The sequence below is a fragment of the Pogoniulus pusillus genome, chromosome 10, assembly GCF_015220805.1.
Source record: "Pogoniulus pusillus isolate bPogPus1 chromosome 10, bPogPus1.pri, whole genome shotgun sequence".
NCBI classification, from domain to species: Eukaryota; Metazoa; Chordata; class Aves; order Piciformes; family Lybiidae; genus Pogoniulus; species Pogoniulus pusillus.
In genome coordinates, this window is record NC_087273.1 from 20,606,293 (window position 1) to 20,633,494 (window position 27,202).

The 27,202-nt window shown below is 42.8% G+C and overlaps 1 protein-coding gene across 3 annotated transcripts in view; it reads right to left on the reverse strand.

Moving 5' to 3' along the window:
* Positions 1-2,240: 2,240 nt before the first annotated feature.
* Positions 2,241-27,202, reverse strand: part of SLC7A11 (solute carrier family 7 member 11) — a 70,414-nt gene continuing 45,452 nt past the window's right edge. For 2 of the 3 annotated variants that reach the window (XM_064150002.1, XM_064150003.1), the window contains exons 8-13: positions 16,243-16,366; positions 14,967-15,070; positions 14,373-14,469; positions 11,333-11,482; positions 9,530-9,707; positions 2,241-3,041 (exon numbers count right to left, since the gene is read on the reverse strand). In XM_064150002.1, coding sequence (XP_064006072.1) covers positions 2,974-3,041; positions 9,530-9,707; positions 11,333-11,482; positions 14,373-14,469; positions 14,967-15,070; positions 16,243-16,366 — 721 coding nt within the window. In that variant the 3' untranslated portion in view covers positions 2,241-2,973. The remainder of the gene's footprint in view (positions 3,042-9,529; positions 9,708-11,332; positions 11,483-14,372; positions 14,470-14,966; positions 15,071-16,242; positions 16,367-27,202) is intronic. The other variant, XM_064150001.1, reaches the window with a different exon arrangement.

The window sequence follows — 27,202 nt, forward strand, 5'->3', positions numbered from 1 at the left end:
GAGATATTTTTCCAAAATTAATACTGTTTATTAATTTTGATATTCAGAACTCTCACCACCCCCAACTACTAATTTTAATAATAAAATTTGGTTCTCACACAGTCATGGAAATGTTCTATGGATAATATCTAGATCTAGTAATAACCAGCAAAATATATACACATAATTGAACTGGAAGAGAAGATTCCTGCGGTCAAATGCCACTTGTGGTCAATATGCCACTTGCCCAGTATATGGACTCAAGGAGCTCTTTCTGCTTATGGCAGAAAGCAATGGAGAATTACAAAGAGGCATTTACTCACAAATTATTATTACCCAACTTGCGGGGCTTAGCCACAGTCCAGACAGTGCCCAGACACTTTCAGGGGACTCTTGTCTTGTTGGACGTTGAGACTTGATTCTTCCCAGGCTTCTGGGAAAAGAGGCAGGATGTTGTGCATTCTCAGCATGATGTCACACTGACCACATAGGTTGATCACGTGCAGGCATCCAGAGTCTGCTCCTGCTAATTTCCTGACAGTGCAGTTTACTGGCAAACAATAAGGCAGTAGGCAATTGCAGCAGGCTACAGCAGAGCAAGGCAGAGCACAGCAGAGAGAGCAGGGGAGCACGTTGTTCATCTGCGTGTCTCCTTTCATCAGTGTGGGCTGAGATTACTTGCCCTTTGGATACAGAACAGCCAATCAGGATGGCAGTTAGCCAAACCTTACCATATTAGGCAAAGCAACAAGTCTGCTTTTACCCAAATTTGGGAAAAGTACAGGCCTTGCACAAGCTAAATGCATGTACCTTGTTTACCACAGGACCCTGGGCAGACCAGACTCAGTGGCTACAGGTTCTTTTGTGTCCTTTTGTGTTCTTATCCCACGCTTGCCTCTCTGGTGGTGCAGTAAAACATGCCTAGGCAAGGCAGGACATCTATAAGCCTATTTTAGGCTTATCAGGCCTACCACAACAACTGCCTACAATTAAACTTTCAAGTACTGTGGCACAACAGGAGTGAACATGTGGGAGGAAAACAGTGCTGAAAGTCTGGCATCTCTACTGCCAATGGTTAGGATGTCTTGCTTCCGGTGGGACCTCACACACAGAACATCCATGAGGAAAAGAGTGTGGTCAGTGTGCTCCTGGCAGGTGTCAGGCAGTTGATTCTTAGCAGACAGAAATGAGGCTTGCATACTGCAGCAAGAGTCCATGATGGCAAAGGCCAAACTTTCACAGAATCACTGAATTAACCAGGTTGGAAAAGGCCTTCAAGATCATCGTCTCCAACCTACCCTAACACCTTCCAATTAACTAAACCAAGGCACTAAGTGCCTCATCCAGTTCTCCGCAGAATGAGAAACACTGCCAAATGTTTCCTGCACCTCCAAGCACTGCATTCCTACATAACCACTCTTTTCCCTACTTCTGCAGAATTCCGCCACAGAAATATGAGACAGAAAAACAAGTATTCATTTAAGACATTTTGCTGTCCACCCTCAGAAGGGTGTCTAGTCTGGATGTACACAACAGATATACAGTACAGGCTCCCTTTGCTGTAGTGTCCAGCTACTAACTGCTTTTCTGCCTGTTTAGAAAGTTTAATGTCACTCAGTTCCATGAAAGCTTTCATGAAACATACAAAAAGTAGTGCATTCAATATTTAAGCATTACATACTTGAGTGATAATGAACCTTAATCTTAAGGCAGTTTCCAAGTAACAATAGAAAACTTGATTTTGAAGCATTACAAAAATTTCCTTATCTACAACTATCTTTAGGAAAAGGAAAAAACTTCAGCTGCCATTTGAGCCAAATCTCCACTCAAACATCATTCTGAAGATTAATTTTGTTTGATTTTATTAGCTTTGGTGGCCTTTCTCTGTTTCTGATGAGATAAAACTGGGAAGAAGACACTGGCAGAGCACCTGTTCCTTGGTGTTTCAAAGCTCAGATAATTGGAGAATACTTGAATGAAAAGCCCACAGAATAGGTGCTTATCCTACTAAAATCAACAAATCTGTTGTGGTTTGCCTCATACCTTATTCATAAAAACCTATTGCAATTATTGCCCTGTCTGTACAGTATTCCCATCTGTGACGATAACTCATTTCTGCCCACCAATGCGAGGAATTGGCTTGACTGAAATCTGCAGGTCCATATGCTTCCAGACAGAAAATCCTCAGCAACAGAGCTCACAATTCAAATGCTTTGACTCATTTGAAGATGATCACTCAGTTGCTGTATTCCGTTTACGTACATGCACAAAGAAACATTGCTAAAAAATTGTCAGATACAGACTGGGAGAAACTTTAACTAGTATCAAATTATTGCCTTTGGGCTTAAATTCTCCCTGCCCCACTGGTTAAAAAAAACAATTCTCTGTAGATGCTCCCTTTAGCTACAGTATAACAATTCTGGAATGAAAGAACTTTGAATTTGCCACCACAAAAGTGTGGAATGAGCTGTGCTTCTGTCTCAGCATGCTGGTGCTCCCAGCGAGCCAGGAGAAGTCAAATTGAGCTGCCAAACAGAATGACAAGAAGAACACTGGGAATTGGAACTCAGCAAAGCTTTATCTCACCCTTTTCCTGGTGAGAGCTGGGTTCTTCAGGGACAGCAAGTAGGATACATTCTTCACAGTACACCTAACTGCAACTTACATACTGCTGAAACCTATTTTCAGTCACAATGCAACCACAATCCTAGTTTGCCAAACTTGTGGCTTGTTAAAATGTGACATTGAACAAAAGAAAGAGTGAAAAGAGGAGTTCCCTCACAACACAGTTCTTGCTTTCTACAAATAAACCAACAGCATGGACAAAATTTTTGGAACATCATAAAATACAGTTCTGGTAGATGACTTGCTCAGTATCCATCTCAGCTGTGACTTGTTCCTCCAGTTTGCAGAACATTAGGAAGTGGGGGAAATCTTCCTACCCTTTTCTGCAGGTCAAAATGAAAACACCAAGCCAAAAGCCATACATGAAGATCATGATTTCTGGTCTTCCTCTGATGGGACAACTTCCAAGAGGATTTGCAATGTTAGAGTTACCCTGTCTGCAAAGACAAAACATACATGTGGGAAATTAGGGGCTGGGAGAAAGGAGAAGGCAGAAACAGGCAGTAAAATTACCTTTGCTCCTATAGAGCCTACTGCACAGCTTGCAGCAGTTTTTGGAGGGTGGAGGTGGTGGTGTTTTCTGGTTGTTGGGGTGTTTTAAATTATGTTTTCTTTGCCTCTGATCCAAGGCCATGAGTGTACAAAAGTAATGGAAGGGCACAGAGGTGTAAACTTGTTCAATACAAGTCTGCGTGTATTTAAAGTCTATCTTAAAGAATGACTGTTCTGCATGACTGCTTAGTTTCAACAAAATTACATTGTTGTAATAAGATTTTGAAGGAGTCAGAAGAAGTTAATTCAGCTGTGCCAAGATCTGTGTAAGAAAAAGGAAGAAAGAAAAAAAGAAGAAAGAAAGGAAGGAAGGAAGGAAGGAAGGAAGGAAGGAAGGAAGGAAGGAAGGAAGGAAGGAAGGAAGGAAGGAAGGAAGGAAGGAAGGAAGGAAGGAAGGAAGGAAGGAAGAGGAAATGATGATTGTGAAGTTCACAGGCCTAAGAATGTCATAAATCCAAAGCAACCCCATGCTGCTTCTTTGTCACTCTAGACATTTACTCCTCTCTATAGTGCTCTTCAGTGGGGTTTAGGGCACTGAGTCATGAATGGCACAATTAATTTACACATAGAACAGTAAAAGATTATTCTCTTACTACTCCTGTAGCTTGTCACTTTTTTTTTTTTTTTAGTAGCCCACTGCAAAGAAGCAGGAGATAAGTTCTGCTTTGCCTTGTCTAGCACTAGTGTAAAGCCAAGAGGGTAACATGCTGCAGCTCACAGAAGAACCAAAATGACTTCCCTGCTCTCCTGTCTCAGGCAGATTCTGGCATCATTTGCTCTTCCTTCTGGAGGTCACCAGTGCAGTGCAAAGTCAGGCTGCCCTTAGACTATAAACTGATGGGGTCAGAGAGGCTGAGAGTCTACAGAGACTTTTCCTCCCATCTCCCTCCCTACCTGCAGCAGGGACTTCAGAGCTGGGCTGAGCATTGCCAGGGTGAAAGGCAGGATGAAAGCCAGCAACAAGAGGCCAGCAGAGCTTCACTCCTTCTAGGTTTTAGGATGTGCAAAGGATGAAGAAGAAATAGACTTTCTCTCAAGCTGAGCTGTGGTCAACAGATCTTGGAAAGGGGAACGACAGCCTGGGTACCTTGAGAGCTGGCTGTGACTTAATCAGCCTGTTTGAGACCTGGCTCTCACTGCAGTAGTGTGCTAGTTTGAAGCCAGCTAGAATATTTTGGTGAGAAGAAATAGATCATAGGCTATGAAAGGAAAACAATGGTGATGTCTACTCCCCTCAGAGTCTTGCTGAAGAAGAAACCAAAACATTTGATAACACTCTCGCCATTTTGTGGCACTCTGCCTCGGGCTGCTGGCTGAGCAACATCTTACTCCCTAACCTCACTTTCCATTTGGCCTAACCCACCTTTGCTTCATAACCTCTTGGCTGAACCTCTATTCTTCTTTAGGACTGGAGTTTATGGCTGAGAGGGACAGGGGGAAGGTGCAGAGGTGGTTGAGAGCCCCTCCTGGGGACTCAGGTTTCTGGGAGGGGAGTTGTGTTTCTGTATTACTTTTACCTTGTATATTTCTGTATATAACTGTATATACTGTAAATATCTGCTTGTATATTGTGCTAGCTGTAAATAAATAGCTTCATTTATATTCCCAGAGCTGACTGAGACTAGTCTGGGTGATTTCTAATGTGTAGGGGGCAGGTAACACCCAAACCATCACAAGTAGGATCCAGTTTTCCCTCTCCATGTAGTAGTTTTGCTGTGTGTTGAAATGCAGACATGGAGGAGCAGTTAGACAAGTTGTGGAGTGTTGGGGTGCTGCTTTGGTTTGTGGTTTTTTTTTTTCTTGGTTCTTTTTTGCAGTATACTCAGGACAGGACAGTGTAAGGAGTATCTCCACACACACACACAGAAAAATGCTCTAATCTGTCACCAGTCAGTATCTCTGTATTGTCTGCTTTGAGACGCTCCTGGAAGTGCAGGACTAGCTTCACATTTATAACTAAACATCTGAACATACTATGACAGAAAAGACATCTTCCTCCTTCATTTCAAATCCAAATTTTCCCTTTCAAGAGAAGAATTCACTGTAAACAGTTCCTAGAGTAAAAACTTCTATAAAAAATCTAAACCTAATACGTACATCAGCACCATATAAAGCTTGGGTGAGGAAAACAAACAGCAATTAATATGGGTATGAAGACTGGACATGGAATCATATAATCATAGAATTTTCAGGGCTAGAAGAGACCTCCCATGGGCTAGGACACCTCACACTAGATCAGGTTGCCCAAAACTACATCCAGCCTGGCCTTAAAGCCCTCCAGGGATGGGGATTCTACCACCTCCCTGGGCAACTTGTGTCAGCGTCTCACCACCCTCAAGGTGAAGAACTTCTTAACATCTAATATGAATCTACCCACTTCTAGTTTTGCTCCATTCCTCCCAGTCCTATCACTACCTGACATCTGACTACCTGATGTCCCTTCCCAGCTTTCTTGTAGCTCCCTTGAAATACCAGAAGGCCACAGTAAGGTCTCCTCAGAGACTCCTCCAGGCTCAATAGCCCAAACTCTCCCAGCTTGTCCCCATAGCAGAGCAGCTCCACTGAGCATCCTTGTGGCCCTTCTCTGGACATGTTCCAGCACCTCCAGATCTTTCCTGTCAAAGGGACTCCAGAATTGGACACAGTGCTCAAGGTGTGGTCTCACCAGAGTGGTACAGAGGGGCAGAATCCCCTCTTTTGCCCTGCTGGCTACACTTCTCCTGATGAAGCCCAGGCTGTGGTTGCTCTCTGGGCTGCAAGTGCACACTGGTGGCTCATGTTGAGCTTCCCATCCACCAGCAGCCCCAAGTCGTTTTGATCAGGGCTGCTCTCAAGTGATAGGAAAATGCTGAGATGATTTCCTGCAGATCTCAATATCACAAACTTGGAAAAGAGAAGCAAAGCAAGCATATAACACCACATCCTGAGAAAGCAAGTGGCATCTTGTATTTGTAAGTAACCCTAAAAGAGTAATTTCATTATATAAACAGATCTCTTTTCCAGCACAGTCTGGAACAAATAAAGCACGACTTATTTTTAAATGCTTCACAATTCAATTACTCTAAAGGAATAGGTATTTTAAGTATGAACTTAAGGTTGGGTTTTAAATTAAGGAAGTCTGAATGGAAGTGCTGTGTCCTCGTGGTGCCTTTTACACTGATCTGCTTTATAGGATTTGCTAGGCTTGGCTTTTTTAATTTTCACATTAGTTCTACAAAAATCAAGAAAGCAGAGGTCAAATGAAGACTGTACTCACTGAAAATTATCTGTCCCACCACATTTGGTGCTACAGTAAAATGTCTTTGGAAAAGAAGAGAACAAAATGTTATCCTCAATATAAAATGCCACCCAGACCCTATTAACCCCACAAACTGCAGTTACCTGCTGCTCAACACCGTAATTTTGTAAGGAGAATGGGCAACGTAAATGTCACCAAGGGCAGCCCACGCACACAGAAGAAAGATGTTCAGCCTCGGAGAGGATTTCTTGAGTAATCCATTTGAGAGTTTTACTCCATCCTGAAATCCCTTTCATAAATGTACTCATTTTCAGTCAGGATATTTTATCCTACTACTTGTTCTGGCTGCTCAAATCCTTCCCCTGATTCCTACAAAACCCATTCCCAGTTTCCAGTCTAAATCTTATGTGGGGTTATGCTCTGCTCTGGTGAGATTCCCCTGCAGTATCCAACTCTGGAATCAGTGTGTGACATGAACCCATTGGAGCGGATCCAGAGGAGGTCACAAAAATGGTCACAGGGATGGAACCTCCCTTATGAGACCAGTCTGAAAGGATTGCTCAGTCTGGAAAGGAGAAGGCTCCAAGGAAATCTTATTTCAGCCTTTAAAGGAAGCCTCCAAGAAAGATGGGGCCACATTTTTCAGAAGGACCTGTTGTGACAGAGCAAGGAAGCAATGGTGTTAAACTAAAAAAGGGTAGATATAGAGTAGACATAAGGAAGACATTTTTCCCAATGAGAGTGGTGGAACAGCGAAACTGTTTGCCCATGTATGTGGTAGAAGACTCATTCCAGGAAACATTCCAGGTCAGGCTGGATGGGAATCTGAACAGCCTGATCTTGTTGAAGATATCCCTGCTGACTGCAGGATTGGACTAGATGACTCAACCAAAATCATTCTGTTTCTGTGGTCTGTCCTTCACTTGGGCAGCCCACGTGCCACACAGTCTTTCTGAGCAGCAGTCATCTCTCCCCTACGAAGCATGCTGGGTAGCTGAACAAGTCAAATCCTCAAAGAGGTGATTTTGCAAATGGGTAGAGAGTCTTGCACCACCCTGATGATGTGCTGAGCCATGCAGATGAAGCAGCCAGGGAATACTCTTCTTAGCACAGCGCTGTGTTCACACTAACAGGATTCGACTCCTGCTGTGCTACTACATTAAATGCTTTGCTGAAATCTAAGTAGATTGGTCTAGTAGCACATTCTCTTTTGTCCAGAAAAAGCTTCTCAAAGAAAGTTGATCTGGTAAAAATCTACCTCTTAAATAACAATCTCATTTTTTTTCTGTTGTACTTTACTTCATGTCTGGAACCACTCTTTCATGCCTGTGTACACCTAATGCATGTTGTTTCAAGGTTAGAATATCAAGCTTGCAGCTGCCCAATGGCTTCTCTTTTCTATATCTCACAGAGGTACCTTAAGTGAATTTATATTCATTCAGTACTTTGAAAAATGCTTTTGGGCTGTGCAGTAGAGCTCTCCTAATAGTCACAAAATAATGTCAGTTTAATGACTCCACACAGAAGGTTTGTTGGTTCTACTATTTAAAAAGTAAATCTCTACTCTGCTCCACCTCAAAACTGTCAGCATCAGTTTTCCTTCATTGCTGTTGTTATTTTGGGAACAATAATTGCAAAGCAAACTTGTTTCACCCACTGACTGGCACCTCTGAGCCAGCACACTGTGTCCATCCACAGGCATTACACGGGCACCAGACCTTCTTTTTGGAAAGAGAATTTTGTGTTGTCTAAAATGCTGGAAGACTCACCTTCATTGTTACAGCTGGCAGAAGAAGCTTCACATCTAACCAGTGTACTTTAAAGAGAATTTTTTTTCTCTCACCAAGTAATGTAGTTCAACACTGGCATCCTGTGGCCAGATATTCAAGTAACTGAAATTCAAAACCTCCAAGGCTTCACTGAAAGTAGCAAAAAACTCCTGGGTTGGGTAAGGGAAATTTTCCTGGTCCCTAACTGTCAAGGCTGAGAAATTGTAAATAGACCAACCCCAACTATTTCATAGAATGTCCTTTTGCTCCTAATGGTTTTCATCTGCACTGAAGCAGGACACTGGAAGTAATTAATAACTTTATGGATATAAAATCTATGTCCATTAAACAGACATGTGCACCATAAATACTTTTTCTTCTATTGTCTGTGGATTTCCATTCTTTTATTGTAAGCATCTCATCTGAAGCCATCCTTTAACAATGATACACAAAAAGACAACAGGCATTTTGATTCAGCACCTCCACAAATAAACTATTTCTACTTGAAAACTTTCATGGGCTGAGATTTCCTTTTGCAACAGAAAGTATTTTCTGTCAATGTTGCTCAATAAATTATGCAGCATTCCTCAAATATTTTGTCTCTGGTTTTGTTTCATGTTTTGAAAATCACCTCTTTACTAGAAACCTATCATGCTCAGTAACTGGAAAGAGAAACTGGGGAGCTGTACTAAATTATATTGATTTATATATGAAATGCTGCAAATAATCCTTCACCAACACATCAGAATTTCAAGAAGAGCTTCAAAAACTTTCAGAAGTGGTACAAAATTTATTTTTAGTGCATTCCTCGCATGAAATACTTCAGCTAAGTCACAGAGGAGTTGGTTCTTAGAAAGCATAGAAACAATTTTCACAGAGGTGTATCAGGCAGAACATACCTTACTACTGCTTTATTTGGCACCACTGCCAAGGATAATATCCCCATACCAAGCCTGCCTGAGACAGCACCCTTCCAAACTCTGTGTTTCACAGGCACATGGCAGCACCAAGCCCATCCTGTCATCACAACCATTATGTTTGAGTTCTAAACATGTTCTCCTGGGAGTGTAATACTGTCTCTATTAACACAGGACCACAGCCAGGGTGGGGTACAGGTGGTTTAAAAGGCATCCAGACAATAAAGTCAAACATTAGCTGCAAACTAGGCTTGCTGTACACATACCTCATTAGTTAGCAGGTGTTGTTATAACCAGCAGAATAATGTGGTATTCACTTAGAAGAAACTTCCATTGTCACCCCCAGCTCAGAGAAGCTGACAGGATCAACTGGAAGGATTTCACAGCATCAGGGGTCCTGAGAAGTTCCCAGAGTCAGTACAAAGCAGAGAAGCCCCCCCAGGACTTACCTAGGAGCTTTCTAAACCTCTTTGGCTTCTTGTCCCATACAATAAAGAGGTAGTAAGCAGGAACTCCAGTCAAGGTTATTGCAAATCCAATCCCTGTATTCACTGGATCAGAGTAAAGTGACAGTGCAACCATGAAGATGCAGGTGAAGGAAAACAACGCTGGGATAAAAAGAGGCACCTGAAATATAACCAAAATATAAAGAAGTATTACTTTACTTTGACCTTATTATTGAACAACTACAACATATAGTGTTCCATGAAATGAAAATTGTGCAAAACCCAGCAGTACAAGATAGTTCTGAGAAATAGGTGTACCTAGAACACACACTAAATGTCAGTGACTACAGAAACTACAGAGGGCTGTGTGATGAGTACCACAGAAGCCTTTTAATTACACACCAAAACATTACAGTGTTTTACAACCTTTAAAACATGAGGGCTGTAAATAAGTTGCATTGTAAAAGTCTTTCCTCTAATCCCCAAGTAAATTAGTAAGCAGCTGTCACCACAGTAAAGATTTCCTCTTTGATAATTACCTACTACAAAACATTTTAAAACACAATCAGGAGCTCAAGTCACCTGTTAAAACTATTAAGAACATATTGATTCTCTTCCTAAGGTAAAAATCAAAATCTAGCAGGACAAGAGGAAATTAAGCACCAATTTGACTGGTGATAAAGATATTTGAAAGAGTTATGTAACTGATTGCTACTGACAAACAACTTTCTGAGTGTATGGCTGATAGCATTATCAGTGTCACTGTTGGAAGCACATCAAATAAATAAAAGTATCAAATTAATTATCTCAAATTTTGAGCTACACCATCACAATGTTAGCATCTCTCTGAAGGAAATTCCTACAGGCATGGTTTGTGAGATGTTCAGTGTAATGGGGAACTCCTTGGAGATCATTCTCTTCCTTTCATGCCTTGAAGGATTAGTGTTCCTGTTTTGCAAACTGCCAAAGCTTTTTTTTTTTTTTTTTTTTTTTTTGTTTAAATCAAATCAAAATAGGTTGTGCTGTTGACTTTCTTGCTTACAGATATACCCACAAGAGTGGAACAGCACATTCTTAGTTTTTCACAAAGTAGGTTTCTTGGTAATATATAAATAGGGATTGAATCCTCCATTTCTTTCATGATGGGCATTATCTTTCTGGATACATATGGGACACTCACTCTGTAAGACGTTACTTAAGCAAGAAGAATGGTAGAACCAATGCCAAAACAGCTACTGCTTAATGGGCCAGACACAGTAATAGCAGTAACTTATTGGACATTAAATTGGTGTATCCCATATTAAATAGGCAGTGAAATGAATGTTCAATATGAATGCTTACATGACACAAATCTGTGTGGCAAAATTGTTCAGGCCTTTCTCAAAGGAGTTATTAAACTGGTTGAAAATCAGATTGACACACAAACCCCAATATCTGCAGTTTGACTATATGGGACTGGAGGTATTTTCACTCATTTTGCATCATGCTGCCTCAAGCTGACAGAGAAAACACCTTCACTTTGGCTTCAATGGCTGCCCCCTAAGCCCCAGAGAAGAGGCAGGAATTCTCTTTCGTAAGTAAACTCAAGCAGGGTAGGAATGGGAAGCATGCGGGAAAGCACAAGGAGACCCTTTAGTGCAAAACACCATTCTCTATTTATCCTGGGGTTCTCAAAAAACCCTCAACAAAACACAAAGATTGGGGAGGGGGGTCTGTAACACTAGAAAATGCCTATTTTTACTGTCTGTCTATATGATAGATAAAAAGGAGAAGGATTCATATGAAACATGAGAGCACAGGGGTTACCTTGAAAGGACGAGGCATATCAGGACGTTTATATCTCAGATAAATCAACCCAGCAACCACCAGTCCAATAAAAAGCCACCTGGCAAAACTGAGAAAATTCAGGAGGCTGTAGAGATCCCCACTGAATAACATTATCATTGTGAGAGGATGCTGCAAAGGAAATTCAAAGCATAAGAGGGTTTAGTGGATTGATCTCTGCTATTTTACAGCAGCAATGCCATTTTTTTTATCACAGAGACAAGCAGCATAGCCTTTCACAGAGACACTTGAGGGCTACAGACTTCAGGTCCGCCTTTGGCTTGTAGTCAGGTGTGTGACTGATACCTAAGCTGTCCCCTGAGACCAAATTCAACCAACATAAGACAAAGAGGGTAACCTACTGCAGTTGTCCTCACTCACCAATGATGCAAATCAATAGGAACAGTTAAATTTTGGTTGCATCTGATCATATGAAGGTGGAAAAAAAAAGACTTCTAGTCCCCCAAGCTGCAACAGGGGGCCTCAGCAAAGAGGGAATGGTCAGGGACAGCTACACACCATAAGATTCCAACTGGGCACACCAGGTTGATAGCAGGCTGTATCTGTAGTTTGTCCTTCAGGCTTGCAGGTTGTAGACTTACAACACGTTGTTAATGCAAACATTTCTTAGCAGAAAGAAACATTTAGCTGTTGCTCAAGTGGCTACTAAACAGTAAGGAGGAGAAGAATACATACTTTCTCTCATTAAAAAGCTGCTCTGAGCTACAAGACTTCTGTGAGGTGGGTAAAGACTTACATATAGAGTGTTGCACTTTAGGTCAGGTGATCGGCATAGGCTACTGGGATCTGTTTCAGCATAATCCCTGGACAAAAGCTTGGATTAAATCTGCCTGAGACACCCTATGCTGGCAGTGACACAGTCCTTACAGATGGGGATGAAGGAATGAGTCAGCTTAACCATAGTCCTTATTGTTCAGCGCGAGGGATGATCCTGGCAGCAACACCCCTCTAGGTTTACAAGGAGGCAACAGGTCTTCCAACTTCTGTTAGTTATCTGGACCCACACCCCCTTCTCTCTCTGTTTTTCATTTATTGTTTGTTTTTAAAGCAGTGCAGACAGCATGGATTTGAACCAGGGGGATCAATATTTCAAATATAGGTCTCAGCTTCCAACCTCTAATGACTTATAAAGTGCATGATTCTTTACACACAGATATTAAGCAAACTCATTCTCTGTAAAGGTCAAAGGAAATTTTATCAGTGAATTATAGTGGGCTATATAGACTCAGCCCCTAAAAGTTTAAAATTTCAGTTATAAACATGATAATGCAAGAAAATGCATGAACAGTAAAAGAGAGCTATCATGAAAAATAAGTCAAGCAGGGTTGCAATCAAACTGCATCATTTCTTGGAGCTGCTACACAAGCATTGATCAACTACCAGGATGTATACACAGACATGAACAAATTTCTTAATTCGTAATAATGCTTTTATATTTAACAAGTCTGAACATGTTCATTCTCTCACTTTCTCCTCAAGAGCTCTTTCTTTTCTTACAGTATGCAGAACGTTGGAGCAGAAATAAGATAGGAAAATGTTAAAATGCAGAGTTATTGATGCAGAATTTACCCTGCAATTGCATTAGCTGCAATATGGTAGGGGAAGAAATGACAGCCTTTGAAGGAAAGCCATCTTTCTGACTTTTTCAAAGGAAATCAATGCAGTCATGTAACAGTATCAGATGCAAAGGCAGAAAACACTCTTCAGAAAAGAAATAATCTTATAGATAGATTTTGCACCCAGGTCAAATCATTCAAAAGCTATGACTGTTTTAGGCCAGAGTAATGAAATGCACAGTCATTAATTATCGAAAACGAATGCCATCAGAACTTTTCACTGTAATCACATTGCCTCATTTTTCAAATTGGGAAGCCTGTGTTTGTATGAACATGAGGATATTTTTTTCCCTGTGAAGGTGACCAAACACTGGAACAGGCTGCCCAGGGTGGTTGTAGAGTCTCCCTCTCTGGAGATATTCAAGACCCGCCTGGATGTGATCCAGAGTGATCTGCTATAGGTGGTCCTGTTCTGGCAGAGGGGGTTGGACTGGATGAGCTTTCCAAGTCCCTTCCAGCCTCTACCATTCTGTGGTTCTGTATGCACACATATAACATTCAATGCTTCAGCTGACACTTCAGAAATCAGCTTAGGGGCATCTATAGCAAAAAATTGTTTAAACTGCAGTACGAGTACCTGATCTTACTAGCACAGACTCATGCACATGCATCTTCTGCAGTGGCTAATGGAGCCCTGTCCAGACACTCTACAGCCCTGGATCTCATAAAATGAGCTGAATACCCACAGTTATAAAAGCCTGAATGCAAGGGAAAATCTTCCTGGAATTACGCAATTTGAGGTTTGAGGTCGGCATTTTGACATTCGGTCCTAGTGTTTTAGTGTACAAATCAGTCTGCAATAGGAGCACATGGCAAACACTTACCTCTGTAGCTATTTTAGAAGTCAGAGATTGACTTTCCATTATAATACTGGTGTTTTCCCTTTGAGAGTTCAGACAACACATTCTCTCATTTTTTAATCACTGCTACACTGCACTTCTGAGGATTCCCTTTCCATTATCTTAGTGCATAATTGTTTGCATTTTTCACTATAAGGTGGTCTAATGAGCATTTAGGGTGCTCCCAGATGCTAGTGTTTAGCTGCATTTCCAGTTAAATGAATCTCTTTTCTCCTGTGTTTGTTTAACTGGAATTGAAAGGGAGCTAGCTCATCATCATCAAGTCTTTAGAAATAAAGGGCAACAAGACATGAATCAGGTTGCAGTGATAAACAGCAAAGGCTACCAACGAGACAGCACAAAGGAGATGATGGAATAAGAACAACTCCCAAATCTCATTCCTGTCTTTACTGTTATTTGCCCTGCCCAACGCCCGAGTATACATTAATAAATAAGCCTCAAGCAGTGCCCAAATTCTGTTCAAATTCTCCAGAGCAAGGCCGCAGTACAAATTCCTGTGCAGAAGCATTTGCTGGTATGATTTACCAAAACAATGACAGCTGGCAGAGGAGTGTGCTTGCGGACATGAATCATGGAGAGAATTTCCGGAAGGTGACCCTCACGAGATGCGACGAAAAACATCCTGGTGGGAAATAAATGTGGACAGACTTTAAATGTGCTCGTTACTGGATCTAGAAAAAGCAGCTCATGAAAGTCACAGAGCACGGCAGCACTTCTTATGCATCTTTGAGGTAATCTGAATGAAAAGACTAGCAGGACAAACCCAGACACAAAGATCAAAGTCATCTCTGAAGGTGTCCCCTCCTTACCTTACACTATGATCAGTGTTTGGAATTAGTTCATATTTTCCCTCCAAATTCCCTCCTTCACATAAAGCAAAACAACCATTAATTAAGTACTATGCTCAAAAGGATCAATTTCCAAACCATTCAAAGGGTTTGAACAATGAGATACTAAACTTAGCAGGAATAAAGTGAGAATGAGCCCCACACCTGGTAAACACTAGTCGTTTTTCATTTCCTGATCAAGGAATGAATCCTACTCTACTTTTCCCCTTCTTCTTTACTTTCAGTGTACCTCTCCATGCCCTCCAATCCCACTAATATCATCAATACTCACCTGGAAACTGCAAAAATGCCTCCATTCATAGATCCAAAGCAGGAGAGCGCAACAAATACTGGTACAGCTAAAGAAAAGTTTCCCATTAATCGTTCAGCAAAGGTCTGTTAGAGAAAAGAAAAACATACAGTGACTTTTTTTCATAAAACATGAAAGTTATTTTACTCTATCAACATTTTCAACATTTTTTTTAACTGTGACAACTTTTATTTAGATCGCTCTTCTGCATCTCTCACTGAAAGTTGTGCTGTGCATTTGTTACCTCTTCTCTTGTGCGGATGAGGTCTCTCACCCTTTCTTCTGTCACTGTGTGGAAGATTACCAGCTGAGGCAAGGTAGACTCAAGCCCTGACTGATATCAATTCAAACCATTATGACTCCAAAAAAGAAGACTCTATTTGAATGGATCAAGGTCTGAGCTGCAAAATTAATATTTCTTTCTACACCTTTCATTTTCCTTAGTGGATTCTACCCAGTGCCACAGTCCAGTCATGTTTTGTTGTTCTAGGTTATGAGAAAAAGCCTAAACTGGAGTTTAGGGCACCACAGGAAACAATTTTCTTTAGGCTTGCAAGATGTTTTTTTTCTAAAGCTCCCACTAGCTACAGAATTTGGTCATTTTTTAAATGCCACATCCACTGAAATAGCCACAGGCAATATCACTACTGGAAAGTAAATGGAAATTTTTATTTCCTCATTATGAGTCATATACCAGGAATATTAAAATCAATGTCATCACCACAATTCATCAGGAACAATAAAAGTAGTACTTCCCAGCCAGGTTGCCTTGTATCTTCTTCCCAAATGAACTGCAGTATCCACGGCAGCTCCTCCTGAGCACTCAAGACAGCATTGCTGCTTCATGCCACAAAAAAAAATGGAAAGCTCCCATTTCCACCATTGTTTGCTACGCCCCAGCCTACCCTTCAGCACAGACTACCTTGAGCATGCACTTGGCTATAAAACTTAAGTCCTATTGACTTTGTAATAGCAGGTAAATAAATGCAGCCTAAACATGGCATTACCAGTACTGTCAATGGCCTTAAGTGCAATCCCATCCATCAGTCAAAAATCAGACTGACTTCACTGGGATGCTAATACATGGTGTAAAATAGGAGCTACAGAAATTCTGGCTGGATGTGTGTATCACGTCACACCCCACACACCATCCTCCCAACCACCCCTCTCCCCAAGCTTTATCCCCTGGAAATAAAAATATATCAACAAACACAACTGCAGCAGGGATGTCTCTTGGTATTTTTCTTCTGTAACTTACCACTGCTACTGCTTTTGAAAGCAGCAGTTCCCCAGCACTGATTGTAGTGAAATAAGCCACGTTTGTTAACACATAGCCAACTGTGACGATAAGCATTGAAATGCATATTGCGAGGGGTATGTTTCTGAAATACACAAGGTAGCTCATTATTTTGCAATCTGGTTGTTATTCCCTGAACATGAAGCAAATAACATGAGAAGAAGCCACTAATGATGGCGAATACACATTTGGTGATCCCAAAATATCATTGTGAGAAACTAATAATAAAAAATAACACAGATAAAGAAAAACAACTCAATAAAGCAAATGGCTTTATAATGAAGAGGCAAGAAACCATTTGAAGATTGAGGGAGGTTCTCCTCCACCTCTACTTTGCCCTGGTGACACCCCATCTTGAGTACTGCGTTCAATTTGGGGCTCCCCAGTTTAAGGAACAGGGATCTGCTAGAGAGAGTCCAAGGGAGGGTTGCAAGGATGATTAGGGGACTGGAACACTGCCTGATGAGGAGAGGCTGAAGGACCTGGGGCTTTTTAGTCTGGAGAAGAGAAGACTGAGAGGGGATTTAAGAAATGTTTATAAATATCTGAGGGCTGGGGGTGGGGGGACAGGATCTGCTCACTGGCTCCCTGTGATAGGACATGGAGGAATGGATGGAAGCTGCAGTACAGCAGGCTCCATCTCATCACAAGGGGGAGCTTCTTTACTGTAAGGGTCACAGAGCACTGGAACATGCTACCCAGAGAGGTTGTGGAGTCTCCCTCTCTGGAAACTTTCAAGGTCTGTCTGGATATGTTCCTGTGACTTAAGCTAGGTTATATGGTCCTGCTGTGGCAGGTGGGTTGGACTCAATGATCTCTTTGAGTCCCTTCCCACTCCTAACATCCTGTGATCCTGTGAAGGAGGAGTTCCTTGGAGACAGTAAGAGGTTGTGGGCCCCATACTTCCCATACAAGAAGTATTGCTCACTTGAGCTGCCTACCGCTATTGATTTTCGAGTTGAGCCCAATAGGGAGCCTAAGGAAGATCCACTGTTTTTCTGATATTTTTCTTAAACACAGTGGGGTCAAAATTTAAGGTTTCTCTTCACTACTAGTCCTTAGCTCTCAGAGAAATCCTTGACATTGCTGTGTCTGTGTAGAGCTGAAAGGAACCTCTACATTGGAACAGTATCACCGCTCCACATCTTGCCCAATTAGAAGCCAATTGCCATTAAGTCAAATGCACAGCTACCTGCGCAAGAGGATTTGACCACAGTGCAGCACCAAGTCCATGGGACCAGATGGGATCCATCCCAGGGTGCTGAGAGAGCTGGCAGCTGAGCTGGCCAAGCCACTCTCCATCATTTTCCAGCAGTCCTGGCTCACCGGAGAGGTCCCAGGAGACTGGAAAATGGCCAACGTGGTCCCCATCCACAAAAAGGGTCGGATGGAGGAACCTGGGAACTACAGACCCGTCAGCCTGACCTCAGTGCCAGGGAAACTGATGGAGCAGGTTCTCTTGGGGCCAATAACTGCGCACCTGAGGGATGGCAAAGAGCTCAGGTCCAGCCAGCATGGGTTTAGGAAGGGCAGATCCTGCCTTTCTAACCTGATCTCCTTCTATGATCAGGTGACCCGCTTGGTGGATGTGGGGAGGCCTGTGGATGTGGTCTATCTGGACTTCAGCAAGGCCTTTGACACTGTCCCCCACAGCAAACTGCTGGCTAAGCTGTCAGCCCGCGGCTTGGATGGTAACACTCTGTGCTGGATTAGGAACTGGCTGGAGGGCCGGACCCAGAGAGTGGTGGTGAGTGGTGCCACATCCAGCTGGCGGCCAGTCACTAGTGGTGTCCCTCAGGGATCAGTGCTGGGCCCCATCCTCTTTAACATCTTCATAGATGATCTGGATGAGGGCATCGAGTCAGTCATCAGCAAGTTTGCAGATGACACTAAGCTGGGGGCAGATGTGACTGAGCTGGAGGGCAGAAGGGCTCTGCAGCGGGACCTTGACCGCCTGGACAGATGGGCAGAGGCCAATGGGATGGGGTTCAATAGCTCAAAGTGCAGGGTGCTGCACTTCGGCCACAACAACCCCATGCAGAGATACAGGCTGGGGTCGGAGTGGCTGGAGAGCAGCCAGACAGAGAGGGATCTGGGGGTACTGATTGATACCCGCCTGAACATGAGCCAGCAGTGTGCCCAGGGGGCCAAGAGAGCCAGTGGCATCCTGGCCTGCATCAGGAATGGTGTGGTCAGCAGGAGCAGGGAGGTCATTCTGCCCCTGTACTCTGCACTGGTCAGACCACACCTCGAGTACTGCGTTCAGTTCTGGGCCCCCCAGTTTAGGAAGGACACTGAGATGCTTGAGCGTGTCCAGAGAAGGGCGACGAGGCTGGTGAGAGGCCTCGAGCACAAGCCCTACGAGGAGAGGCTTAGGGAGCTGGGGTTGTTTAGCCTGGAGAAGAGGAGGCTCAGGGGTGACCTTATTGCTGTCTACAACTACCTGAAGGGTGGTTGTGGCCAGGAGGAGGTTGCTCTCTTCTCTCAGGTGGCCAGCTCCAGAACAAGAGGACACAGCCTCAGGCTGCGCCAGGGGAAATTTCGGCTCGAGGTGAGGAGAAAGTTCTTCACTGAGAGAGTCATTAGGCACTGGAATGGGCTGCCTGGGGAGGTGGTGGAGTCGTCGTCCCTGGGGCAGTTCAAGGCAAGGTTGGATGTGGCACTTGGTGCCATGGTCTAGCCTTGGGCACTGTGGTAAAGGGTTGGACTTGATGATCTGTGAGGTCTCTTCCAACCTTGGTGATACTGTGATACTGTGAAATACAGGCAGTCATGATGATGCTGCATTGCTATCTCATGCAAGGAAAGAGGCTGGAAGGAGGGAAGTCAGTCAGCTTGTAAGATGTGGCCAGCAGGACAAGGGAGGTTATTCCTTCCCTGTACTCAGGGAAGTACTGGTCAGGCGACATCTTGAGTACTGTATCTCAAAGTATAGAAGTTTTTCATTATTTTCAAGTGAAACCTCCTGACAACCACTGAAAAGAGCTCAGCCTCATCCTCATGATCTCCACACTTTAGATATTTAAATGCATTAGTAAGATCTCCTCTCTTTCCCAGATTAGTAAGAGAGATTAGTAAGAGCTCTCCCTTTCCCAGGCTAAACAGACCCAGGTCTTTCAGCTGCTTCTCATATGAGAGATGGTCCAGTGCCCCCATAATTTTGGTGGCCTTGTTATGCTGCAGAGAGCACTATGCCCCTTGGATAGCAATACCAAGAACAAAAGGAAAACTCAAGTGAAGAGTAAACCCCCTCAAAACAAGGCAGAACTATTCAGCAAGCACTACTCATTAAAAAGCCTTCACGTTATAACTATGCCTGGAGAAGCACAAGGGATGCTGTGACTTCTAAACTCCCGAGTTCTCATCTTCTGAATGAAATAGACACTCAGGTTGCATCTCAGTCTGTCTCCTGGCAGAAGCAGGCCTTCAGAGAACTGCTGTACACTGGCACACCGAGAGCTGCTTATTAGCCAGTGCTTGTGGTGACAAATTCAGACAAAACTGAAAGACCAGTTTCAAGATTCAGGGGTGAGTAACATGGTACAGCTCATTTCTCACTAACACCTCCGGTCGGATTTACACTCCAATCATCTGCAGGCAGAGATAGGTACAAGACATGTGTAAAACACTAAGTGAGAGCTTTAATCATGTCTCTTCTATCCACACATATTTTGAGGTAGTTCCCAATTTGCAACAGGTTCCCATTATCAAGCTCTGCTGTGAATTCATCGCACTGTTCATACTACTGGCATGCCATTACCAACAGCCATAGAGTCACAGAATGCATTAGGTTGACAGGGAGCTTTAAGGCCACCTAGTTCAACACCCACACCCCCTCTCCCACCGCGGTAATCACGGACAGACTAGTTCGGGTTGCTCAGAGACCCATCAAGCCTGACCTTGAATGTCTGCAGGGATGGGGCCTCCACCACCTCTCTGGGCAACCTGTTCCAGTGTTCCACCATCCTCATAGTAAAGAACTTCTTCCTAACATCCAACTTAAATCTATCCTTCTCTAGTTTAAAATCATTGCCCCTTTCCTACAACCTAGGAAAAAAATTAAAAAGGGGGAAAAGAGAAAGTCAGTCAGGGAAAAACTTGAAGGAAAGAACAAAAATGGTCATAAATCAGCCAAGGATCATTCCCAGAAGTCTACAGCTCATTTCCCAGCTTAATAAGAACTTTTATAACAACAAACAGTAAAGACTAAGAGCTGTGACCACTGCAGGTTGTTCTGTCTACGACACAGCAAGCACACTGTCATACATCATCACCACATCTTTTGATGTGCAGAGGCCAGGCCATTTCAATGCAAGCTCAGGCTCAGGCAACTGTCCTGGAAAAAGCTGTACCAGTGGGACCCACCCAAGAAACATAACTAAGCAGGTATAAACAAATGGGTTTAATTACTGCTAAAGTTAGGTGAGATAACCCATATCTTCACTACTTTATGGAAACCGTGAAAGATACAAAGGTGGAAAGAAGAGAAGTCATGATTCCTTCACACTGTTTCCAGACAAGGATTTACTTTTCATAAGTGTGAGCCTGTATATGCTGCATTTCTTGAGCTGAAAATCTACCACCTCAGGAGCTTCAAGGTCCTTTCTAAAATCTCCCTTGTGCAATAATTTATTCACCATTCACAATCTGTTAAGCAATTTTCCAAATGAGCTGTTCCCAGGTTTTGACACTCTTGAAAAGTTCAATCATTCATTGCACTGTCTACAGGGCCAAAGCTTGGCAGAAGTTGCCACAAGTAAAATTTATCCAGACAACCAAACACTAAAAAAAAAACCCCAAAAAAAAAAAAAAAAAAAAAAAAAAAAAAACTAAATGCATTACAGGAAGCAGCCAGAGCATCCTGGTAATTAAATCACCCTACAGCTTCAGAGCAAAGCCAAATTATCTATAGGCTCGGCTTAGTAAAGCTGCATTAAAAAGTCAGTATATTTCTTGCCATTTCCAGGAAAGATCATTGTATGAGCTGTGACAATCCCAAATACCTTTTAATATAAACTTTCTTATCTCTGCTGTGTGTTTTCATGCAAAAAGGAGCCTACAAGACAGCCTGTTACACTGAAGGCACCAAATGATTCTCACCGTGTTAAGGTCTGAAAAAGCTACAATCTCAACCATCTGTTAGGAGAAAAGAAGGATTTAAAACTTCAAAGGAGGCCACCTCCCAGGACAAGATCAAAGCCAGGAACATAGAGACAAAAGGGACGGGAACCATCACAGCACCTCTCAAATCCATGCATTTGTAAAGGTCTTGGCAAGGACTGGTTTTAGCAGCAAGCTGTTGCTATTCTGTTTATTGGGGAGAAGGTTCTCCGCAACAGATGACCTCTCCTCCTCCTTCACTGCCTCCCAATATGTTCCAGCCATATGTTCCAGGCTGTTTGTGGGCCTGCTGCTCAGACACTACTGAATTCTGTGACTTTTCTTCATCTTCTTTTCATTTTAATTTTCCAGGGGAGAAATTAAGAATTTTTTTTTAAGTATTCAAACAGCTCTGAAGCTGTGGTCTCATTTACACGACCACATACTCCATGGACATTACTACTGGAGGTCTCCCTTCTCCATTGCAACATGTTGGTTCTCTATCTCTGACATCTGAACAGACCCAGCTGCATGGCACTGGGTGAACAGAGGGAAAAATCAGGCCACAGTCTGTAATTTGAAAACCTTCTTGCTTGCCATCACCTAGCCAGAGAAGCAAAAAGCTTCTGCTGTGCCTAATTACTTGCTTTATTCCCAGTCAGCAGTTTGGATTATAATTGGTTACAGTTCATAAAAGGGGTCTTCTATGACCAACTGACTTTAAAGGGTCAAACTGCATCACAAGACTGTTGGGAAGGGCAGCAGATTTCATTAACTTCTCAAATGTTTGCAGTGATATGGGAAATGAGAGACAGCATAGAATAGACCATTACATAGACTCACATAGAGAAGAATGATTAACAGGAGATTCACAAGTAAGAATGCAAGACACTCCAATGTTAAAGAAACGACATTCCTTCCAATGTTATCTAGGAAGATAGGCCATAAAAAGGAAGAACCAGGTAACATCCATCATTAACTATTAACCCGTCAGTAAGCCCCCTTAATGAAGCAGATGACCACTAAGGGTACAAATTAGCACAGACTGATAAGGATACTGCAAACCTGCAAGGTCACCAAGTTCCAGGCAAAAGGTTAAAAGTGCATCATGAAGAAGACCCACGTCCTTCCTCCCAGAGATCACCGCCTGCATCTGGAAGACCCCTGCCCACGATTCCTGGAGGACACTACGCAGGCACAGCTAATCAACATACAAAGCGGGAGTGGATGGGCTAAAAGTAGTGAATATGTATAGGTACCCTGTGAATAGGGATGAAATCATTGTATAAATGTGGGATGACTTGCTGCTTTGGGTATGCACATTTGTGGTGAAGAGATCCCCCGTGCATCTGCGTGCAATAAACATACCTACTTTATAACTACTGAGTTATAGAGTCTTTTCCATATGTCAGCAGTGCCCTTTCCAGTAGGCTTTCCTAAACAGCCAATTAGCACAAATACTCTCTTGGTTAAAACTGAAGACCTATGAAAGGAACCAGCTGCGCCGGGTAACACTGTTCTCCATAACATCTCCTACCAGGCAAGCCTTCCCAGCAGAAGTGCCAGAAAGAAGCACATCTGACAACGTCCCTGAGAGAATGAGGGCTTCTCACAACACAATTTGCTTAATTTGAATAGAGATTTAAGCCTGCCTGTGGTTACACACTGTACCAACTCAGGATAGCAAGCCTGATCTCACCAGAGTGTCATATTCATTTACATCACAGCCCAAATCCTAACTTGTCAATCCAATGCCTTTTATAAGAAGCCTTTCTTTTTTTGAAGAACAGAATGAATTCCTCTGAAACTTGGACCCCCAGCTAGGGACACATTTCATATTCAAGCAGGATCTTGAATCTTTTCACGTGAGGTGGACAGCATTCTGGAATTCCCAAAGGAAACTAAGCCAACACAGGAGATATGAAAGATGACAGCTAAACATAGGAAGCACTTGGGAAGTTACAAAACTGAATATTAGTCATGCTGTCTCTGCTTAGCCAAGGATGCTTCTTGCACAGCAAGTGTGTGAGCACTGCTAGGAGCTAGCAAGCAAGGGTACAGTGCAGCACCCAGACCTGCTGAGATAATGTGAAATGTAAGTACAATGGGGGCTTCATTTTTTTATATATTTTAAATATCTCTAAGAGAAGAAAGTCAACACAGACTTGAAAGAAGACAGAAACCATCTCCTGTGACTTCTCACTCAGTTCACAGATAAACAGTTTCCATACATCCATATGCCATTATTTGACACTTTCACATCATCTCCTTTGTGAGCATATTGCACAAACCATAGGGCTGTTTCCAGCAGACACATGAATAACCTTTGCTTTGACTTCTTTGTGACCCTAAATCTCACGACTCCCAAGGACCTAAGGTCCCAGGAATCTAAGTTGTCTTTTCTTTCCAGTTGTCTGCATTATCAGTCTGGGAGATGTAACTTGAGAACAGTTACCTGGAAGCAAAGCCAGCAACTGAGCAGGATCTCTAGCAAAGGATCTGCATTTAGCACCTAAGAACTTGCAATGACAGTGAAGATGCTCAGGTGAATGGTGTCTGCCACATTCTTTCATGAGAGCTTGCCTTTTAAAAGAAGCATAGTTTAAAGAAGATTCAAATACAAATATATTGTCACTGCTAGGTTTGATGAGTAACTTTCATTCTTCTTTGTACCCAACATCAGCATTTTGTCATCCTCTCTTGATTTCATTTGTGGGAAGCTTCCATGTACTCTAGGAATTTTGTCACCTTTTCTATCACAGACTAAAAAAAGTCAGATTTTATTTTTATTGCCTATTTCTCACTCAACCAAGAAATGAAGGGAGCACCTCTGCTCTTTCACAAGCTCCAGCATTTTATTTTCTTGTGAGGCCTATTTGCTGAGAGTGCTTACAGCACTGCCAGTAGCACACATTATGATGAGAAGTGACAGTAAATCATGGTGCTTGCTTGGAGGCAAGGAAGCCATAACCACAAACCTGACACTGGGCTGTAAAAACAATACACCTGCCTGTGCCAAGCTCACATATGGAAAGGGAGTGGGGCAGAGGTGTGATTCGAAGTCCTTCCTCTAAGCTGTCTTATCTAGGGTGGAATCACAAGTCCAACCTCTTCACTGCTCTGGACAGACACTTACCTCACTGCCAGACTTATAAATAAATGTAAAAAAGAAAGGTGTGATGTAAATCTGCATTAAAAATAGTTGTATTTATTATAAGGGGCTCTCCCAGGAATTTTAAATTATCAGTCCACTGGGCACCTGGTTCAATGGTCAGAATCCTCTTTCTCCAGGCAGAATCACTTTTCTCAGGAAAGACAGAGTCTCCTGACATTCCCTACAGACAGAAGCAGGCAGAGCTGCCATCCTGCACAGCTACATTCCCATGAAACACAGGAACAGCAATTGGCAGAGCACTGGCAGTAGCTGGGGGGGGGGGAATATTTAGCAGCATAAACAAGAGAACCTGAGGTGGATCAGGTCTCATAGCTGGGAAACCTAAGCCATCAGACAGCAGCTACCACATAACAATAATGCCATGGCCAGGGAAAGAGATTATAGTAGCTACAAAAGCAATCTGACTAAAATCCATGCTGCCTATCACAACATCCTTCCCATGCTACCACAAGTACCCAAGCCTTTGCAGGCAGCTGGGCAGGCACACAAACAGAGCCCTGCCTTGATCTATGTGCATTTCTATTGTCTATACTGGGGACATATGTTCCTGATTTATGGCACAGCAAATGGCAAAGCTGTGCTGTGAGTAATGGAAGGGAGCAGGCTTGTGAGGCTGCTATCATTCCCCATATGAGCTGCTCAAGTTCAAAGCCTGGGAAGAAGTAGCCTGACTACACACCAGCTCACTCGGCTCCAGCAGAAGGTACAGGAGGGAACACCACCTCCTCAGATATGCTAATGAACTTCTTAGGAAGTATCACTTATGTCATATTAATGACTTCTTATGGTAACAAGGGAAGACAAATTCTTAGGTGTATAGAGGGATGGAGGGAGGAGCACATCTGTATGTCTCTGCATAAAAGGATTCAAAATTGTCATACTTGTTAAATTGCTTGACATTTAATTTTGAGCAGGAAAGTTTCCACAATGCCAAGGATCATAAAGGAACAATTTGCTTCTGGATGTTACCATTGATATTTTGGCATGAATGAGAATTGCACCATTTGGTGATGAAAAGAGCAGCTACTCATAATAGGGAGCACTATGGAAACTGAAATATTATTTACCAAGAAAGGCTCTTCTGAAGAAATTCAAAATGAGAAAAATGGTAACTGTGGGTGCCTTGAAGCATTATCGTTGTAAAATATATGAAAGAGTTCAAATTAAATTAAAAGAAGATATCTTAACAATGATGCACTGCCATGAAGGGGACTATCCAGCAGGTAAATATTTTTCTCTGAAGAAAATAAGGAAATGAGGCTCTTGATAAGAATAGCCTAGCAGATTAGCTATGGGACACTGGAATAACTCTGTAACACCTAAGATCTGACACAGAAGTCCATAAATCTCCAAATGTGAGTTAAAATATGCCTTTGGAGCATGCACTATCTGGAGGCACTCAAATGGAGCTCAGATGGGCTTCTCTATCAGCTTTTTCTATTTTATTACCATCACCACTTTGAGACTAAGCTGAAATCCTCTCTTGCTAAAATTTTGTAGCACTTGAACTACAATCATGTGCACAGAAGAGCAGACTTTTCCTTTTTCCCCTTTTTCTTTATTTTAAGTGATAAAATTATATCAGAAAGTAAAACATACACAATTTTCATCATCAATAAGGGTGGATTATCCTTTTCCTATGTCCAAGCTAAGAAATCTTACACAAAACTCTTAGAGAAGTGGTACTGAACCCTTCTGCAAATCAAGTTTCTTCCAGTTTGGAAAATGACATGAAATAGCCAGAATCTTTGTCAATGATTTTGGGCAATGTGCTCAATGAGACTTAAGATTTCAGTGGTGGCCAGTGATAGAACAAGGACCAATGGCTACAAGCTAGGACATAGAAGCTTCCATTAGATGAGATTGCTAAACCCCTCTCTATTATACTTGAAAAGTCACAGCAGTCTGGTGAAGTCCCCACTGACTGGAAAAAGGGAAACATAACCCCCATTTTCAAAAAGGGTAGGAAGGATGAGCTAGGGAACTACAGACCAGTCAGTCTCACCTCTGTGCCCAGTAAAATCATGGAGCAGGTCCTCCTGGAGGCACTACTGAAACAGGAGAATAGTGAAGAGGTGAGTGGCTACAATCAGCATGGCTTCACCAAGGGCAAAACCTGCCTGACAAACTTGGTGGCCTTCTATGAACAGGTCACAGCATTAATAGATGAGGGGCAAGCAACTGAGGTCATTTACCTGGACCTAAGCAAGGCCTTTGACACTGTCCTGCACCACATCCTGGTCTCCAAGCTGGTGAAACATGGGTTTGATGGGTGGACCACTAAATGGATAAAGAACTGGCTTGATGGCTGCACCCAAAGAGCATCTGTCAATGGGTCCATGTGCAAGTGAAGGCCAGCGATAAGTGCAGTCCTTCAGGGATCAGTTCTGGGACCCGTCTTGTTCAACATCTTGATGACATGGACAGAGGCATTGAGTGTGCTGACAACACCAATCTGTGTGGTGCAGCAGACAGGCTGGAAGGAAGGGATCTATTCAGAGGGACCTGGACAGACTGGAGAGGTGGGCACAAGTAAACCTCATGAGGTTCAACAAGACCAAGTGCAGGATTCTGCATCTGAGTCAGGGCAATCCCAAGCACAACTACAGGCTGAGCAGTGAGTAGCTGGAGATCAGCCCTGAGGAG